A 19,385-nucleotide genomic window follows, 5' to 3' on the forward strand; every position below is an offset into this window, starting at 1 on the left:
GCTGTCCTTACCTTCAGAAACAATAAATTCAAGCAAAATAAAACAGTATAAAGCCAATCAAAACAAAAGATGGGAAGAATTACAGGCCCTCAAAACCAGACAGTAGGAAATCAACAATGGGTACCACAATGTCTCTTGTTCTCTTCAAAATATCTGTCCATTCCTTCACCCATATTGAAATCAAGTAATAGAAAGTAGACTAAAACCATTCAAAACAAGAAAAAAGCATTATTGAACTTCAAAGCAAGATGATAGAAAGTCAGTAACAGCTACCATAATGTCTTTTTTTCTTCAATATAGCTATTCATACCATCACACATAATAAAATCAATTCTTGTAAATTATTTAGGAGAAGTTCTAGGCATGTATAAGCCTATACATGTACATCTATGCTTTCTGTATTAGAGGGAAAAATATAACAAAATACAAGGAAAATAACAAACAAAAGAGACAAATAACAATAACAAAGAGCCAAAAGCAGTAACAAGCAAGGTGGTAGGAACATAACAAACATTATTTTGCATAGTTATCTTCAAAAGAGTTACTTTGATTACCAGATATAAACATGCAAAATTGATCTAATTCTATGAATGTTAATTGTTTTGTTCAACAACTAATAGAATTAATAGCATAATCATTTTAGCTATCTTAAGTGTACATATACAAATTTATATCATTTTTATTTTCCGTTCTTCTTTTCTCCTTTTTTCCTGAGTTATTTTACCCCTTTGAGCAATTTCTTACCCTTTTATGATACTTATTGAAGATTTTGTATCTTATTGTACTCTTTCAGTTTCTTACACTAGGGAGACAATATTCTACTTACACATGAACGTTTTGGATTATTTCACCTATGAATATGGTCTCAAGTTGAATCCGTTTACCTATAAATGCCTCAATGTGATCCTTCTTTATAGCTTAGTACTCCATTGCATAAAAGTAACACATCTTTTTTATCCATTCCTCAGTTGATTGGCACTTAGGTTGTTTCCAAGATTTAACTATTACAGATTATACTACTATAAACATGGATGTACATATATCACTGTGGTATGATGTTTTCAGTTCTTCTGGGAATATTCCCAGAAGCGGAATAGCTGGCTCAAATGGGACTTCTAATCCCAGATTTTTGAGGGATCTCCAGACTGACCTCCACAGTTGTTGCACCAGTCTACACTCCCAACAACAGTGCAGAAGAGTTCCTTTCCCCCACAGCCTCTCTAGCATTTGTTATTGATGGTTTTCATAGCCACTTTTGCATCCACACTGTTGCAATGTGTTATTTTGGCAGCTTGTACTCTCAGTTGTTTACCTTGAAGTGATAACATGCTCACATAATTCATTTTCCCAAACAAAGTCTGCCAAATATAAAAATTTGCATAACCCTAATTCACTTATCAATTATTCTTTCAATTAAAAATGATGATTCTTGCAAAAAGTAGCTAGTTCAGCTTGCAACACAAATCATGGGACAAATGCTCGTTCTGCACACGACTGTGGTACTTCAGTGTGCACAGAAGGGCTTCATGCACTCTTCCTGCTTCTTCACACCTAATGTAGAAGACATCTAACTCACAGTTCCAAGCAAGTGCATTCATACGAGGAACTTCTTTCTTGCTTTTTTCTTTTTCTTAACTGTGAACATGTGTCACTGAAAGATAAAACTTCAGTGCTTCATTGACACCAACAGTTTTAGCATCATTACTTGTACACTTTCAGTGCAAAGCTTCTCACAGTGCCAAAGGCAAATGTCTTTAAGGTACTTGAAAAAGACTACCTCATGTTTTGTCCTACTTTTTCAGTTATGCATAACACCAGCCTATTATACTTTTTTCAACTTTTGTCCTTTCTTACTGAGTGAGAAACAGTTTATTTTATGAGTTTTACTGGCTTCTTTTTATCTGGGTGACAGTCCTCTAATTTTGGAATTCAATTAATCTGTATTACCTATGGTTACTTACTGAAGTGAATTTTAGTCATTTTATTATATGTGTCATTTTTTTTCCTTTCCTATTTTCTTTTGAATTAACTGAAGTTAAAGGTTTTTTTATAATATTAAAAGATATTTACTCTATTTCTATCCTTTAAATTTTAACAAATATGTTTTTTAAAAAGAAGGTTTAGGTTATATAGTAGCTTTACTCTTTTCCTGGATAATTGTTTAAATTACAGCTTTATATTCTTTAAACTTTTTAAACTTTTTTGCATTCTATATGTAATCACTTCAGTATCTGAGGTCTGTTCTGTTATTCTTTATAGTGACTGTTATTTATCGTAGCCAGTGGCTTTTGGTTTAGTAGTTTTGCATTTTGAGGAATGTCTTTTTGAAGATTCTTCACAGACTCAGTTAAAGACATCACTGCAAAGTGAGATTATATCAGGTTTTTCTTTTGTCAGTTTTTTCCTCTGTGACATACCTGGAGCTAAGTATGATGATGCACATTTGTAATCCCAGCTGAGGTAGGAGGATCAGGAGTTCATCCTGGGCAATTTAGCACCTTACGGAAACCAATTTTCATGCATACATACATATATACATACTTAGAATTTATACAAAAGACACACCCGGGGACACTGCATTCCCACACCACTTTAAATTATCCTCAAATTACTATTTGTAGGGCTACAGTTGTCATAGTGGCACAAAATATAAAGATACAGTTTTGTTTTTATTCGGATGTCTGTTTAAATATCATCTAGTTAAGACAATTTACTGTCTGCTTTTGTGGTGTGTTGATTTTCCCATGGTTGACCTAATATCTGAGTAAAACGTTTTTCAGACCCTAACTTTGAATAGGGGACATGGAGAACTTTGGAGAGCTGTTACTCTGCTTACCGTAGTGATGTGTTACCATCTCTATCTACATCAAGCTTTTTAACTTTTTCTTTGTTTCCTGTCTCCCTTTCCTCCTTCTCTCCTGCCAGCCTGTTTTCCTTCCTTCTTCCAGTAGGTATCATGGAATGGCTTGAATTAGGATCCAGCTTTGACTTAGCCAAAATGGCACAGGGAACTCATAACCAAAATTACAAGTTTAAGGAAGTTCTACTAATAACAGACTCTGAAATAGGCAAAAAGTATAACTGATTGGGGTTAATATATTCAGGACTCATTTTGTCTGTGTCTTCCATTTTTGAAGTTCTTCTAAACTATATTTGTGTTAAATCTCTTTTTATGAAAATTTATGCTTAACATAACTCTAATGAGAGGACCTAACACTCAGATCATAGATACTCAGAACTTCAGAAAGTCTTTACAAATTGTCCTGTATTTACCTACCAAAACATTCTGAATTTTCTGCTTCATACCATCACGAAGCCCAGTCACATTTGAGCACTTCCCCTGTGGTCTATGTGTAGTCTGTATGCATATTTTCTGGTTTTATGTTTATTTATTTTGCATTTCATGCTATTAAATTCTAGTTTGATTTTCCTATCTACTTTTAAGTTTATTTTAAATGCTATTTTTCTAGTGTTACAGTTTCTTACAGTTTTCCATGTGCTGAAAATTTACTCCTAATTTAATCATATTTCATTAAAAATATAATGATCAAAGTTATAATATGCATATATGAAAACATCTCAATTAAACCCAGTATTTCGTACAATTAATATGCACTAATAAAATATCTAATACACAAAATTAGAAGATCTTTTAATAATTTCTAGATGCATTATAATTTTATTTCTGGCTCTTTTATTTTCACTTACTTGTTTATTGACTTTTATAGTACCAGGGGTTGAACCCAGGGCCTTTGCACCCGGACACTTAAATGATTGAGGCTAGACTCAAATTGGCTATCCTCCTGCCTCAATGCTTCTAAGTGTCTTGATTACTGTCATGCACTGGCGTGCAGCACTTCACAAAAGATTTTTAAAAGAGATTCTGGGCTGGAAATTTAGCTCAGGGCACAATGCCTGCCTGGCAAGCACAAGGTCATGAGTTTGATCCCCAGTACCAAAATGAAAAAAAAAGGATAAATAAAATAAAATAATATGAAATAAAATAAAATAAACAATAGAGATTCTTTTTGTTTAAAGATTCAAGTTAGGCTTGCATCTTGCCCTTTTCATAAAAGGACTGAGCTACTCTGCATCCTGGTGCCTCCATCAGCACAGGAAGCAGTACTGAGAGCAGGTGGTACCCTGTCCTTGTCAGGGGCTACAGAGTAGCTTAGCCTTGTGCGGTGGACACCCACAAAAGCCCAAGTGGCCTGGGGCTATTTGACTTACTCAGCTGTATTTCTTTATCCTAATAAGCTCTAAGTCAATTTAAACTTTGTTTCTCTAATATATAGATAAGATTATTTCATTTTGGCACACTAACAAGGTACATGATAGCCAGAAATAATCTATTTCTAAATGATGGTTTTAATAGGTTGTTGTAAATTTATGAAAATTTTCATATAAATTACTTCATACAAAACATGAAAAAAAAATTTCTGTTTCACACTTTCTTAGAAGTTATACCTAAGCAGGCAGACGGAGAAAAAGATAGGAGACTTTGATGCTTTTTAACAAAGCCGCATTGTACTTAGAAATAGTGGTGAAAATCCATTACAGCTTTGAAAGCACCAGAGGTTTCCCAGCTGTGTAACACAACACTATTGTGTGCAGCAGAAAACAAAAGGGTAAGCTAATGTGTTTTCTTTTAAGGTTGGTTAAAAGAGATGTAAAGTGTGTAAATTGTCACTCTTTATGACTGTCCTTCAGATTTCGGTTTTGTTTCTTAAAACTTCCACAGGTACTTAAAACAGATGCAGAGGAACTCGTCTCCCGAAGCTATTGGGACACACTGAGGCGAAACACAAGCCAAGCGCTCTTCTCAGACCTCGCAGAGGTACAGTTAACCCTCAACAACATCCTCTCACTGTTGCCATTTTGTTCACCAATCCCCGTTTTGTTTGAGTCACAGAAATGAAACAAAATTGTACTATATTTTCTAGTTTCTTCAGTAAAATAATAGTTACCATATTTAAACCACATATTCAAAGATACCAATTGGGCAGGGGCTGCAAACCACTTTCAATAATCTGTGTTAAATAAACTTCCTCATTATAGAAAACACAACTGGCCAATTTAGTTAAAAGGAAATAATGTTGTGTTTTAATTAAGGATCACTTTCTCAAATTTTGGAAATTATAATGGTATAGTCTCACTGAATCTTAAGCTTACAATTTACAATATGACATGAAATGCTGAGATGTTTCATTTGGTAAAACTTGACTCCTGTTAGATTTCAGCAGTTACATTTTCTAGTGTTAGCAGTGGTAGTTTGCAAAGGCCAGGGAATGAGGCTGAAGAGGGTTCTGGTAGAACAGTCAACCAAAGGATGGAGGAATCTTACTTCAGGTTGCCGGTACATGGTGAAAATAAAAGGCAGACTGACGCCCATTGTAGTTTTATTACTGTTTTTAATTTGATATGGACATATACCTTGTTACTGCACTCAGGGTGGAGTGCTTTCACCTCGCCACTTATGTGAGGCCACAGTCCATAAGGATTTTAATTTTAAAGGATGGACTGTATCTTATAGATCAAATACTGTTTTATGTTTCCTCATAAGAATTTATACAGTTAAAACTAACATTTTCATAATTAAAATTATCATAGGTAGGCACACACTAGTCTGTGCTTTAAAATAAGAGCAGCTGGGAACACATTCCTTGTTAATCTCCTGAGCCAGTTGTGGCCTCCCCGCTCAGCTTCAGATGAACAGTAATGTCACTGTCATCTCTCTCCATACCAGTGTCGACCTCCTGAACAACAGCCCTTCCATAATCCCACCTAACTTGGCTATAAATTCCCAGAGACAAAATTTTCTCATTAGATTTTGAATTTAATTAAAATCTTGAGAGGCTTCATATTAAAAGACCAGTCAGATCTTGTTATACTTAGGTGATGATTTATGTAATACCTTTGAAAAGAGTTTATGATTCTATTACAGCTATACTGGAACTGACTTTTATAGCTTCCCAGAGCCAGTTTTGTACATCTCTTCCAAGCTCAACATTTTTGTGACTTCCTGTGGTCCCTTGAAAGTAGCCTTGATAGAACTAGTAGTGGCACAAAAACAAGCACTACAAATCAGCCAGTTATTTATTTTTCTGGCATATCAGTTTAACATGGCTATTATCAGTCCACACTGTGATTACAAGGTACTGAATTAATTACTGAATGGACTCCAGACATCAGGATGTAAATCTCATAAAACATAGAAAAAGAGAAAAAGAAACTAAAACAAAATTTGTATTGTGTTCCAAAATAAAATAATTATTGGTTGTTATTTTTGTTACTGTCATCCTACATTGCAGAGAATAATAATGTAAATTAGCTGTAATTAAATTACAAGAAATTTTAATTCCTTGTCAGTTAATACATATACCAGCATAACATAGTATAATTTATAGTATTACTTCACCATTGAAATACATTTTTAAAAGCTTGCAAATTTCTCTTCTTTACAAATTTAATGTATAATTTTGCATTGCTTTGTTACATGTATAATTTGAGATGAAGTAGTTCTTTTGAACTACTATAGGTAAATTGGATAATGCCTTTCATCTTCTTATTCAAGTGTTTCCAACTATAGATATTTTTAATTACAGTAAAACAATGTCTTTCCAATCATACAATGAAAATTTGCATGTCATAACTGATACCACTTTTTAACCAAAATCATATGTTATAAATTCAGATATTCAATAAACATATTGTGGAACTGCTGATTACAGTCTGTCTGTAACACTATTTTGAATATGTGAAATTTAAATTTTTCTTATATGCTTTACATGCTCATTGTCTTTAATGTTTCAATAAAGTATGCAAACATCTCATTAAAGTATCTGAAGATTTCTTTTAACCCTTGAAGAGTGTGTAAATTATGTTATAATCAGTAAAAATATATTGAAAGATGATTTTAAAACTTTAATAGTTTGACAAATTTACATTCATGTAAATTTATTTCGTTTTTTTTTTCAAATCACTATGAATGCATGTATGTATGTGTGATCAGGCATGGTAAGCATACACTGCCACAGAGCTATGCAAGCCCCAACCTAAAGTAATTTTTAATCAGAACAAATTTAGACAATAGCCTTTCATGTAAATGGCCCATAGGTTCCTTTTGTGGCTTTTTCTCACAATTTTGTGAAAACACCCAGATTAATTTTATCTTTCCAAAAAAATCAAAGGAATAAGGTCTCTATTTTTATCACAACTCTCTTTCAAGTTATATAATATGGATACTCAGGTCATTTGTGTAGTTTTCAATGACTCCAAGAAGTACTCTGTTTCACCAACGGAGGGGAAAGTTTTCTCCATTTCCCTTTTCTGCTTTTTTTCCTCTGATGTCACACTGTTACCTATGCCTCTGTGGTTCTGGATTACCTGGATGCGTGCAACCTGAGTCTAATAAGATTTGGGTGCTGAAAGACTACGTGAAGCTCTGCTCTGCTCAGTGAGCCTGAGAACCTCTAAATGAGGTCATTATATAACACCTGTATAAAACCAGGGCTCTCTTTTAGTCTGCTCTGTTTTGAGGTAGAGAATATGACAACATTGGAGAAAACATTGCCTAATTATATATTGAGTTTGCTAACTTTCCATGTTCCCAGAACCTCTCATATTAAGGCATTTTTTTCAGATCTTTAAGTATTTATTTCAGTAACAAAAAAGTGTATCATATTAAAAATCTTTCTTTTTTTTTTACAACATCTCAGCATTACTATCTTTTTGTCATCTAGTCTTTTCAACTTATTGAAACATTAACTTGACAAAAATAACAATAGCTAACTTTTTTTTCTTGGCTATATTGGGATTGAACCAGGACGTTCTCACTGAGCCCCCATTCTTTTTTGTATTTTTTATTTTGCAATAAGATCTAAGTTACCCAGGTTGGACTCAAATTTGAGATCTTTCTGCCTCAGCTTCCCAGAGTGCTAGGCATGTACTACCACATAACCAACATTTCTTGAACATTTACAACGTGAGTGTATTAGTCACAGTGCTAAAAATTTACATGTGATATCTCATGCATATATACTATTATTCCTGGAGATAATGTCCTGAGAAAGATTACTTTTCTAAGGTCATTTAAATAATGAGAAGGGTCAGCACTCAGAGCCATCAATCTGACAGTTGACCTTTTGCTTACCACACTACTGCTTGTTTGTGAAATACACACCTTTTTTAAAAGGGAAGTATGCTGGTGGGAAGAAGCTGTTCTATGAGGCTTTTGGTCATTCTTACCTCAGCTCCGTGTATTCAGTACACCTGAAGAATTTACCTCTTTTGAACATCCTAAAGAAACAGATATTTCAGGTTTATTAGGAAAATCCAAATTAAGTTATTAATAAAAACAGTACATTTAGATGATCCTAGAGGATTTAAACATAATTTACCATGTACGTGTATAATTTGAGGTTGAAAATTTCTCAAAATATCACCTATGTCTTTAACGTTTTTTTAGGAAAAAAACATCAGTTTTGTTCAAATTTCTGTTATCAAAGTGTGAACTTCATTTTAATTATAATTTCATTTATAAACTTAGCCTGTGCTTAATTCTAATGTTAATACATTGCATTTTGATGTTTATATGTTGATAAAATTCTTTGAGGGATATTAGATATCTCTATGCTCTGTCTTTTGTTGCAACTAACTTAATTTGTGGGGATTTTTTAGCGAGCTGATGACATCACAAGTTTAGTAGCAGATACTACACTTCTTGTCCACTTTTTTGGAAAGAAAGGAAAAGCTGAGCTCAACTTTGAAGATTTTTATAGGTGAGCTTAATTTCTACTAAAAATTATTAGAATGCTAAAATCACAAGGGTCTTTAGAGATGTCTAGTACTTTGATAGCACTTTGCTACTTAACAAAAGATACTTTGTATGAACTCTTAAAGAGTAAATAAGATCCAATATATACAATAGATATTGTGAAAGTGAAAGGGAAGGAAACTGTTCAAAAGGAAAAACTAGGATAGGAGAAAGGAGAAAAGAAAGAAGGAAAAAAAAGTATGTCTGTATATATTCATATAAACATGCATATATATACACACACAAGATAGATAACTATACTACTAATCTCTGTTATAGAAAAAGAACAGTTTGTGCTTTCATTATTCGATTGTTTGATCATTTCTTTCATATCTTTATCTTGTACTCTGAACAATAACTTTAATAATGACAACATGCAATATATTAACCAGTGTTAATCTATTGTTTTGTTTTGAAATTCTGTATCATTTTTAAATAAAAAAGATACTTGTATGATAAATATGCATTTTCAGCAGTGCTTATAAACTAACAGTTATACCCGTAATTAGAAAAAGTAATTAATGAATGATAAAAATATCTATGTGGGTTATTATCCATTATATATTCAGATGAAAAGCCAATTTCTTAGCTTGAGTTAACCACAGTAATAACAACAAACATCACTATTCTGCAAGCTACATTAGCCCCACTTCATAGAAGGGAAACTCAAGCCCTGAAAGGTTAAGTTGCTTACCTGAAATGTCACAGTCATTTAGAGGAAAAGCCTCATAATTTATGCTGTTTGCTTTCTTATTATACTGAGAAATTTAATGAAGCTTTTGTCATCTTATAATTAGTGTCATGTGGCCTTTTATAGAACAGTGACTATTTGGTCATTTATCTTATTCATTTTTTATTGCACTTCTTTCATAGATTCATGGATAACCTCCAAACAGAAGTTCTAGAAATAGAATTCCTTTCCTACTCTAATGGAATGAATACTATCAGTGAGGAAGATTTTGCTCATATTCTTTTACGATATACAAATGTGGAAAATACATCAGTATTTTTGGAAAATGTGCGTTACAGTATACCTGAAGAGAAGGTATCTGTTGTTTATTTTGTTTTATTCATTTTATGTTTATGTAAGTCTATAAATAGGTTTCCCTTTTGTTAGGGAATTTTGTAGGGCATTTCCCTTGTAAATTAAGATATTCTAAATACATTTTACTTTTTCCTCTGTATCCTCAGTACTGTTTAAATATTTTAAAATTAGCTTTAAATTCTAGATACCCTTCTTTGTCTTAGGTATGCTGAGAAAACCCTTATGGCTATTATCAATTACTTTATTCAAATTCAGATCATTAGTTTTCAAGAGAATTCCGCTGATTTACATGCTTTGACTAGTGTTTAAACATCACCTCATAAAACAGTTTATATTGACATTATTTCTGTCACACTCTGTTCACTTGTGTGACACTCTTTCAAAGGCCATTTGAAGACTGCCCATTGATGAGTGAATGACCTTATCAGAAGCTGAAGTGAGGCCTTTCAAAGAGTTTGGATGGCATGAATGGTTAAGAGCCTACAGACAACTGGTTGTCTATTTGTTTAGTAACAAAATGTGTTGTCAGCACTTCTGAGAGTTGCATTATCTAGAGGTATTTGAATGCACCATTGCAACCAAATAGAACTGATGTCACAAGTACCCCTGTAAGCATGGGGATGTTTTGGATACATTGCCTTCTAATTGTGTTTATAGGAGGATCGGGTTAATGTCCAACTAAAACATTGCAAAAAGTTTGACATTGTTTGGAATGGATACACTGTGACAATGTTTTAACAATTCTCTAGGTCCACTAAGGAATGGAAAAAAAGGAATTTGATGCATTTGCCCATTAGTATACATTATCTCTTAACCAGGGGACTTTTATCTGTTTTACTTGAAATTCAGACAATTTCTAAAAATAAATATTGGATATTGTACCATTCACAGTACTAGATTATTTTGTGGGACCTTGAATCTATTTTTTCTCTTATTAAATGGAAACATCAAAATCTATAACTCATAAGGTCGAATTCTAAGAATGATGAATTTATAGGTGCATATAATGCTATTTTATAGCTAATTTTTATATCTAAAATTATTTCAAAATAAGTATTTTTAAGTTAAACTCAGCTTCTAAAAATTCCTAGTTGATAAAAGCACTAAAATCATTACAACAGAAATGGAAAATGACATTCTCACTGGTAATTTTTTGTCTGGATTAGTTCATCACTTCTCACGATAAACTTGCAAATGTTGACATTGTTGACATTTTTTCATGCTTCTTTGTTATGATTTTTTTTTTGTCTTTTTCTTTTTTATCGGTACCAGGGATCGAACTCATGACCACACACTTGCAAGGCAGGCACTTCTGCCATTGAGCTAAATCCCCAGCCCTTTCATGCTTCTTTATAATAATTTCTAATTTAAAAGAAATTTTTATTAGTATAGTACATCTTTTTTTATTTTTGGAAAAAGGGAAACTAAAGTTTTCAGGAACTAGGATACTTATCCAAGAAATCAAGTCTAGCATTTTGTAAGCCGATTGTATCTCTACTGTTATGTCAAAATGGACAAAACACAGGAAGAAATGATGCCAAGGAAGTTTAAGAAGTTTATTGGACTAGTGGGCCCTGACTGGAGTCCAGCCCAAAGAGTCAGAGCTTTGGGGTTTTGGGGTTTTGTTGGGAGAGGAAGGAGGAGGTACAAAGGCAGGCTTAGAATGTTATCATTGGTGGGTTCAGGGACGTCACAAGTTGCTGAGGGAATTTTTACTTCTCAAGTTACATTGCCAGGCCATCAGTTAAACAAGCATGGGCTACCCAAAGGAAGGAATGTTCTGTTATCATATCTGATATGTCCACTTGGTGTTGCAGGCACTCTTGGCAGGCTTTTACTTAAAATTTTAATTTCTCCTTTATTACTATACCCTACCTGTTTTTCCCTTTCTCCTACCTCATCTTTTTCTATTAGAAAAAACAGGACTACTATTTAAATAACACTTTGTATTGCTAAAATATTCTCATTTTCAGTCACTTATCTAGCATATACTGATAATCTACTTAGGAACTCGATCTCACTACTAAGGAAAAAACAGTGAAATAAGTAAAATCTTAGTAGTGGAACAGAATCAATAAGTAAACAAAAATAAATAGTGATAATAAATGTGAAGGGTCCAGGAATCGTGGGGGCTGGAAAAGCAAGTCAGGGAGAGAGCTAGTGAGAGGTAGGGCACAGGGAAGAGTCCATGAGAAATAAATAAGCTGTGCAAAGACTTGGAAGGAGAGCATTTCAGGCAGAGAAAACAGCAAATAACAAAAGGAAGGGAAAGGTGAAAAAGGATTGATTTAGCTCAGAAAATACCAAGAAGCGTTTCATAAGTAAACAGGAAAGCAGTATGAGGATAGATAGATACGAGTCAGGTCTTTAAGGGCCTTTGTGAAGTATAGGTTTTTTTATTCTACTGGTGACACTAAGAGTGACAGAAAGCTAATATAAAGTTTAAATTTTACTTTTTTTATTTTAAGATAAAAAAGAAAAAATTTCAATACCAGACAATAGGAGAGTAACAATGGTTAGTACATTCATATTATCTTTAAATTATTTACTCAGAGTAACCTCTGTCAATCCCTGCTACCACCACCACCTCCACCTGCTTTTGTATATAAAGTCTTACTGGAACATAGCCGTGCTTATTCATTTAATGCCTTGTCTGCCAATACTTTTGCATCATAACAGTAAAATTGAGTATTTTCAAGAGAGACCACCTACACAGCAAAAGTGAAAATATTTACTCTCCATCCCCTTGCAGAAAAGTTCACAAGCCTTGCTTTACTAGGCATGCCATTCATGCACTGTCCATTCAATAAGTATTCAGTGACTGCTAGAACACTCAGCTGTGATCTAATTCATCTACCACATATAATTTGATTAATGTTTCACAAGCTCATTTTGGCTGCTGTATGATAATAAACTCTAGTTGACCTAGATTTGAAAGAAACAAGTTAAGATTCTCTTGTTAGGATTCCAAGTAAAAGATAAAAATAGTTTGGACCAGGATAAAAATAAGGAAAAGGAATGAGATATTGGATCATTTAAAACAGGTGATAGATCTTGTTCCCGGGTTATACTTCAGTGTGAAGGAAGAGAAAAATCAAGAATTCTTAGGGTTTGGCCTTCATCACAAGGTACAGTAATGGTAGCATTTATGGAACGAAGTAAGAAAACAGGTTTGGGATTAAGAGAGACAGTCAAAAGTTTAACTATGGACCAGCTAAGGTTGCTATTCCTACTTAGATGACCTAAGTGAAGATATTAAGCAGTTGAATATGTGCTTCTAGCCTTCAGAGTACAATCAGGACTACAGATTGGTAGTCAGTAGTGTATTAACTTCAAGATTATGTCTCCCCTTAAATTTCTGCATCTTACATCATCTTGCCCATTTGGTATTTCCGTTTGCTGATCCAGGAGATATGTTAGACTTACTGTTGGCAAAATTTGTTCCACACACCATCTTCCCAGTTTCATTTAATGGAAACCCCGTTATTCCTAGTTCACTTCCAATACATTTTAATTATACCAAAGTAAACCCTTTTAACATTCAGCAAGTCCTTTCCATGTCCTTCTTTCCCCTCCATCCGTGTGGCCATCACTCTGCTTTGTGTCTGTGGATTTACCTATTGCAGATAGTCAGTTTACCTGGACTCAGACATATGTGACCTTTCAATCTCTTCAATAATGATTTTGAGGTTCATTCACATCATAGTATATATCATTCTTGTTATGGTTGAATACTCCATTATATGTATATACCAAGGTTTATTCATTCATCTATTTGAGCTATTTCTGTCTTTTGGCTGTATGAATAGTGCTGCTAAGTGTATATGTGTGCGTGGATTTGTTTGAATACCACTTCATTCCTTTTCTGTGTACACCAAAAGTGGAATTGCTGTCAGACATTATCACCCATATTGTGTTATCATTATTATACCCATGCTAGAAATACCCATGTAGTTACTTAACTATCGTTCTTGTTCCTTTATATGGCTACAAATTACTATTCCTTTCATTTTTAGCCTCAAGGACTTCCTCGAATTTGTAGGAGGGAGGTGTTTAAGGGCAGACGTGTGAGTGATAAACTCCTCTAGCTTTTGTTTATCTTTGTTTTAATTTCCTCTTAATTTTTGAAAGATTTTTTTTTTTTGCCAAATATATAACTCTTGGTTGATGGGTTTATTTCAGCACTTGAAATGTATCCCGTGTTCTAGCCTCATGGTTTTGATGAGAAATCAGCTGCTAATTTTATTGAGGGTTGTTTCTATATCAGGAGTCATTTCTCTCATGCTGTTTATAGGATTATCTTTTTGTGTTTGGCTTTCACTAATTTACTAATAATGTGGCTTAGTGCAGGTCTCTGTAAATTTGTCCTCCTTAGAGTTCATTCAGCTTGCCGAATGTGTAGCCTCATGTCATTCACCACATTTGGAAGTTCTTCCCACTATTTCTTTAGTATTCTTCCTGTTCATCTCTTTGTCTTTCCTTCTTTCAGTCTCTTTAAAGCATATGTTGATAACGCTTGATGGCATCGCAGGTCCCTTAGACTTTGTTCATTTTTCTTTATTCTTTTCCTTCTACCCCTCACATTGTATAATTTAAACTGTCCTTTGATTTCACTGATCCCTTATTCTGCTTGCTGAGAACTGCTGATGAATCTCTGTGGTGAAGTTTTCATGTCAGCTATTAGCCTTTCTATCTCCATAATTTGGTTTGGTTTCTTTATATAGTTTTTTGATATCCTGATTTTGATCATCATTTTCCTATTGTTTTGTTATTGTTGTTGTTGTTTGTGATTTCCTTTAGCACTTGTGAATACATTTGAGAAAGTTGATTTAAAGTCTTTGTCGAATCAGTCCAATGTCTGGAATACCTGAAAAGAGCTTCTGCCTATTTATTTTTTTCCAGCAAATGGACCTTATTTTTATTGCATGTCTTGTAATTTTTAGTGAACACTGGACATTTTGAATATTACAATCTGGTAACTTTAGAAATAATATTCTCACTCTGTAGTTACCCATTTCTTTTATAGCTTTCCCAAACTGTTTCGTGAAGGCTGCGTTCTTTGTTGTATGTAATCATCAAAGTCTGTTTTGTTGTCTTAGTGGTCAAACAGTGAACTGATTTCCTTAAAAGCCTATAGTCAGAGAGAAGAATAGTAGTGTTCTCTTAGTGTTTGGAGCTTGGCTGTGAATTAGATTACTCCTTGAACACTAAACCAGACTGCCTGAAACTTTTCTTTAGGCTTTACCTCCTGCTTGAGCAAAAGCATACAAACGTGACAGAGGTTGTAGCTTGGGGTCCTCTTGGGTCTTTTCTGAGTATGTGTGCATTGTGATCCAGTTCCCCAGGAATATAAAATGGCCCTTAGAATCTCTGTTACCCCATTAACCATTATTATCAGTTTCCTCCATTGCAAGCTTCTGAATATTGTCTGCCCCTTTCTATATCATATCCTCAATGCAGGTGGGTGTGGAGTATGTGTGCCATTAAATCTGTTGACAGATGCAGCTTTCACCAGGTGAGCTGCTCCCGTGCAAGAAGGAGATGCAAAACAGCCAGCCTCTGCTGGTCCCTCGGGGTCAAGTCACACACCGCTGTGTTTTGAGGTCAAGGTCCATATGAGCCCCCTAACAACAGTAAGCTACACCGAGAATGCCACCTCCCATCTCCAAGGCTGCTTCCACAGCACTGAAAAATAATGGAGGGTAGCTCAGTGGCTGAACACACCACAGTAATTGGTCAGTGAATTTCAGCCATTCTTTTCTTCATTGACCAGTCCCATGCTTGCTATAAATTTTGAATTACATTCCAGAATTTTTTTAAGTGGATTTTCTTGGTCTTTCCCAGTTTATGCTTGTTTCTGTAGAGGAACTGATTCTTTAAGTATTATTCTTTGCCATTTCCATGGTGGCAGTCCCCCATTCTCCTTCTGTACATTTGACAGTTATTCAGGCTTACATACTTCAGTCATGTTAAGGAAAGAAACTGCACACATTGGGCAGTTACATCTGTTTATTTGTCAGCTAACTATTATGAGTATAGACCAAACACTATCACTCTGAACAACCAGTGTAATTACACTAGCAATTTGATATCTATAACTTTTTTTTTTAGATTAGAGTCTTGCTCTGTAGTTCAGGCTGGTCTTGAACGCACTACTGTATATAACCCAGGCTGGCTTGGAGCTTCCCATAGTCTTCCCACCTCAGTCTGCTGAGCATGGGGATTATAGGCATGCACCACCACAACCTGCTCTCCACAATTTTCTTTGCTTTGTGTTTTTATTGAATTATATCTTATTAACTATGTCAGTTTTCCCCACTTATAACTCAGCACTGTTCAAGGAAAATGTTCCAGTAAATGCCTTTATCACATCCTAAATTACGTATTTCAGTAAATGTATATAATTTTTATTGTGGTAAAATATATATGACCTGAAGTTTACTATCTTATATGTGACATGAAATTTACTACCTTAACCATTCTAAAGTATAAAATTCAGTGGGAGTATATATATTCACCATGTTATATAACCATCACCTCATTGCTTCCAAAACTTTTTTATTATCCAAACAGAAGCTGTCCACCCAAAGGGAACTGAGTATATGCTTTGGAGTAATTAGTTATATGTGTTTAACATTCTGAGGAACTACCAAACTGTTTTCAAAGTAACTACGCCATTTCTATCCCTTTTCAATCCCTTAGCAGTGTATGAAGTTTCTAATTTCTGTACATGCTCACCAGCACTTACTGTCTGACACTTTATTTTAGTAGGTATGAAGTGGTATCTATTGTGATTTTTATTTGCATTTCTCTAGGAAGTAATTATATTCAGCATTTTTTCATGTATTTGTTGGCCATTTATATATCTTCTTTGGATAAATGTATGTTTAAGTCCTTTGCTTATTTTCTAAGTTGAGTTTTTTGTCTTTTTGGTATTGATTGTGAGAATTTTTATATATTCTCTATTAAGACAATAGAGATATGTAGATATGTAAGTTATCTCTCCTGTGGTGGGTTATCATTTCGATTAGTATCCTTTGAAGCCTACAAGTTTTTAATTTTGATAAGATCTAATTTATCTATTTTTTTCTTTTGCATGTTGTATTTTAGGGTCATATTTAAGAAACTGTTGTCAAGTAATATGTCACAAAATTCTGTCTCTGGTTTTCTTTTGTAAGATTTTATAATATCAATAATTAAATGTGATTGATTTTTAATTTTTGTAAATAGTATGGAGTAAGGGTTTGACTTCTTCCTTCTGTGTATTGGTATCAAGTTGTCTGAGCACCATTTGTTGAAGAGACAGTTGTTTCCAAGGTAAATGGTATTATCATCCTATTGAAACATCAACTGACCAATAGACATTTGGGTTTCTGCACTTTTATTGTATGTATTTTTTGATACTTTAATTTTGTTTCAGTTCTTACCATTGTTTTGTTATTGTTGAAATGTTAGCCATTTTTCATTTTACCTCTAAGAGGATACACTACATTCGAGTCCCAGCGAGTTACTACAGTTTTAATTCTGGATGAGGGTGGACAGAAACAGTCATTACGCTTATTTCTGTCCCACCTCCAGATTGTCTGTGTCTCACTGCTATAGAGGATGATTGCTTTAAATTATGTCCTTCAAAATAGATGTCCTACTTTTTTGTCTCACAATTTCATAGTTTCAGACGTGTATAAGCTGTACATAAAGATCCCTGTGTGGTTGTGAATTTGACGTGTCTTTCGAGACAGTTAGAACTGTATTTTGAACATCTAAAAATTCAGATGTTGAACACTGAGGTTTGTCATCCTTCAGTTTGTTTCTAAAATTCATTCTCCTCAAAAGCATTGATATCTTTGTTCACCTCTTGCTTAGCAATATCCCATCATCCTATTTCTTGTTATTTCTAGCAGTAACTTTTTATCTTGAGACAGACTGTTGCTGTGGCAGCTGGTCACAGTGTAAACATTCAGACCCAGAGCAGTAATCAGTTTCCCTGGCAACAGGCTCTCCACATCCAAACAGATCCTTCTGGTGCAGGCTGTCTGATTCTAACAGCGCTGCAGAAATCATTGGAGGTCACAGCAGAATCCAGGATTACAGTGGCCATGACAAATATAAGAAAAACAAAACAGAAAAATATAAAGATCAAAAGACAATGAGGACTCACAGTGCAAGTAAAAGAGGTTTTGGAATTGAAGTGCAGATAATGTATATCAAAATTTGGGTATTTTGCTAATAGATCATATGACCAGTGATCAGTATACATGAAAATAGAGACCTCTGAGGTTTCTTTTGTACTCATTTTAAGGTTGGCATAAGCCTATGCTCTTGACCCTCCACTCGTTTTCTCTGTATACTTTCTCACTTACATTAATTTTGTTCAGGAAAACACATTAACTAAACCCAGCTCCTCATGTCAAAATGTGTAACTTCTTAGATACAGTCTGAGATAGTAAGCTAACAATAGGTATGACTTTGCAGTGTGTGTGCTTTCTAGTCTCTGAGGTACATTGAACTTACTTAAAATAACTTCCATATTTAACTGATGTAGCATCAGTGGTAGTAGTTGCATTTTGTTCACATGACATTCCAGAAGAGGCTACTCTGGCTGCTGGCCCTTCCATGATCTACTCCAGCTCGTGTGTTGCACTCCCAACGCTATCTTCACAGCCACTGTACTTCCTCTTGCTGTCTTAGCAGAAACAAGTTCATAGACTACTGTCAGTGCTCACATTTTGATTTTGCATTGTCAATATAAAGACATGAATGATCAATCCAGAATCTAATTTAAGAAGTTCATGTGTTAGGAAAACCTTTCTTCCTTCTTTTCTTTTTTTTTCATGGTACAGAGGATCGAACTCATGACCTCACGCTTGCCAGGCAGACACTTATGTCACTGAGCTAAATCCCCAGCCTCTTTTTCCTCTTTAATCCTTGTATTTTTAGGGATTTTTAAAAATGGGCCCTGGAGGATTTTCAAAATTGAAATTTTTATTCATTTTTTACTGTAGCATTTTTGGGAACTCTGTGTTAATAAGGACAGTGTTTTTAAAATATCCACTTCTTATTGTAATGGTAGCAGCCTTGCCCAGTGAATGTAAATCTGAGGAAATCTTGCAGTCCATTTGGAAAAAAATGGTTTCAGAATGAGCCCTGGAAATATTTATGCACAAGATGTACTGCAAATGCTTTATCTGTTTATTTTTATTAAGAGTAGATATTTATTTCAGTAAATTTGGTACCACTAATTGTATTTACATTTATTTTCTCAAAATAGGGCATCACATTTGATGAATTCAGGTCATTTTTCCAATTTCTGAACAACCTAGAAGACTTTGCAATAGCCCTAAATATGTATAACTTTGCAAGCCGTTCTATAGGACAAGGTAAGTAACTGTTCTTCAGAAATTAAAAGCAAAAGTTAATTCCACATTGTTTCTAGAATCACTGGCAACAAGTTAATTAGATACCTTGTATCATCCATCAACTTCTCAGAACTGTCTTGTCTATGCTTTCAGTGAGAAAGAGGTTCAG

General features: G+C 34.2%; 1 protein-coding gene across 3 annotated transcripts in view; it reads left to right on the forward strand.

Annotated features, from left to right (window-relative positions):
• Micu3 (mitochondrial calcium uptake family member 3) overlaps positions 1-19,385 on the forward strand; it is an 88,314-nt gene that overhangs the window by 61,254 nt on the left and 7,675 nt on the right. For all 3 annotated transcript variants that reach the window (XM_063234599.1, XM_063234600.1, XM_063234601.1), the window contains 4 exons: positions 4,742-4,837; positions 8,680-8,780; positions 9,689-9,860; positions 19,129-19,237. In XM_063234599.1, coding sequence (XP_063090669.1) covers positions 4,742-4,837; positions 8,680-8,780; positions 9,689-9,860; positions 19,129-19,237 — 478 coding nt within the window. The remainder of the gene's footprint in view (positions 1-4,741; positions 4,838-8,679; positions 8,781-9,688; positions 9,861-19,128; positions 19,238-19,385) is intronic.

Source organism: Cavia porcellus, unplaced genomic scaffold (assembly GCF_034190915.1).
Source record: "Cavia porcellus strain 051 isolate PalLab524CR breed Dunkin Hartley unplaced genomic scaffold, mCavPor4.1 scaffold_24, whole genome shotgun sequence".
Taxonomy (NCBI): Eukaryota; Metazoa; Chordata; class Mammalia; order Rodentia; family Caviidae; genus Cavia; species Cavia porcellus.